The sequence below is a fragment of the Trichinella spiralis genome (genome assembly GCF_000181795.1).
Source record: "Trichinella spiralis strain ISS 195 chromosome Unknown Scfld4764, whole genome shotgun sequence".
Lineage (NCBI taxonomy): Eukaryota > Metazoa > Nematoda > Enoplea > Trichinellida > Trichinellidae > Trichinella > Trichinella spiralis.
Window position 1 is genome coordinate 1 of NW_003531703.1, and position 1,869 is coordinate 1,869.

At 32.5% G+C, this 1,869-nt stretch overlaps 1 protein-coding gene across 1 annotated transcript; it reads left to right on the plus strand.

Annotated features, from left to right (window-relative positions):
• Positions 1 to 734: 734 nt before the first annotated feature.
• On the plus strand, positions 735 to 1,159 carry Tsp_13058 (conserved hypothetical protein). The gene is made up of 2 exons (XM_003367146.1): positions 735 to 980; positions 1,082 to 1,159. Exons 1-2 carry the CDS (start codon positions 735 to 737, stop codon positions 1,157 to 1,159), a joined length of 324 nt encoding a protein of 107 aa, XP_003367194.1.
• The last annotated feature ends 710 nt before the right edge of the window (positions 1,160 to 1,869 follow it).

Sequence of the window (1,869 nt, forward strand, 5' to 3'; positions counted from 1 at the left end):
TTGCCATTCGATATTTGCTTCGGATAAATAATGCCTTTCCGCTTTAAATGGAACTTATTTGTTGCACTTAAACACATCGAACTTCCGCATCATTTTCATCGAAATGTCTTGGACGAAGACTTTTTAACGCACCATGTCCACCTCATATTAAGCCCGAACACCAAAGGATTTCAATGTTCTTGATTGCAACAGAACATGCTTTATACTTTTTGAATTTGAGAATTTGCTATCTTTTTGATTAACCATTCTGTTTAATCGACAATGTATTAACGTAAAAAAAAAGTGCAAGACCAGCTTTTGAAGTGGGATGAATTTGCTGAGCAAATAATTTTTATTCATACTACCCAGTTTAGTAAAGAAATAAAAATTTAAACAAAATTATGCGTAAACATACAATGTAATTAATGCATGAAAAATGCAAAGAAAAAAAAAATTGTCAAATTAGCTGTACAAAATTTACATTTAATTGTAATCTGAAAATGAATTATGGAATGTAAACGTAAGACAATTGCACAAACCTATGCAATTGCTTATACGCCTGCAAAATGTTTATTTATACGCCATCCATGAGCTTGTTTAAGAGCTAAATGTTTGAAGGATTGTAATATTAAATTTGACTGCATGTTCTCACTGAGTAAACATGTATAATATATTAATAGGCCGCAAAAAACATCCACAATCATCAACTTCACTTGGAACATTATCTTCAAGCTTCATTTCACTAATAAGCCAGAATGTCTCGACTTTCTTTAATTGCTTTAGTTTTTGTGGCTGCTTTATGTTTATTGGAGATAGAATCTAAAGAAGCCCCAGAATCAGTGGAGATAGAAGAACAGCCCACTGGTGAAGAGGTCGAAGTGGTTGATGCGCCAAAGCAGAAGAAAGATTCAAAGGGAAAAAAATTCTTGAAATCAGCAAAGAAAGCAGCAGTAAAAGTTGGAAAAACTACCAAGAAAGCTGCTGTAAAAGGAAAAGATGCAGTTTCTAAAAAAATGCAAGAAAGAAAAGAAAAAAAGCAAAGCAAAGAAAAAGCTAAAAAGGAATAAAAGTACGAGTTGAAAATTCTGAAATTATTTGGCAGAGTGTAATTTTCTTTACTCATGGTTCAGCAAAGGATCACACTCTTACAATGAAAACTTTTATATGGCTTTATGATTAAAATTGAAATTATTTGTACAATAAATTATTTTTACACTACATACATGCTTTGTTGCTTTGATTATGAAAATTATGTTTCGAAACAATATCACAACTAAGAACTATTGCAATTCAATGCAAATGAATACAATACAAAGCATTACGCCTTTGTTGAGTACCAATGAGTGCATAAATTGGCAATGAAACGTAATTTTGTCTTTACAAGTATAAATTTCAAAAATTTCCTTCTTTATCTAAATTCTCAATTCACTTTAAACTGAAAAAATTCGTCAAAACAGCGGTTACGTTTAATTTTTGTTTGCTGTATATTGCTTGTTTAAAATAAACATCGTAAAGTGAAAGCTACAGTGCATCACACGATTTATTTGAATTTCTCATCAAATAAATTCGAAATACTTTTAGCATTATGTTTTAGCACATTTATTTCAACTTATTATTGAAATTTTTATGATTCAAAGAAGTTAAAAAATAAAAGTTTTGAAGATTCCTTCTGTAAACATCTAGGGTTGCTGTAGAAGTTTGTTGGGCCATATCTCTGGTTCTCCAAACGGTTTATTCATAAAACAGAATCCAACACCAACCAACCCCCCGCCCAAAAACCCCAGTTAATCCTACCCTTTCCCCTCCCCCACCTCCTTAAGCAGCCATACCCACGCACTCCCCTGGCCAAACAGTCATGGCCAGGCACCTTTGACTAAGTGCCATAATTGT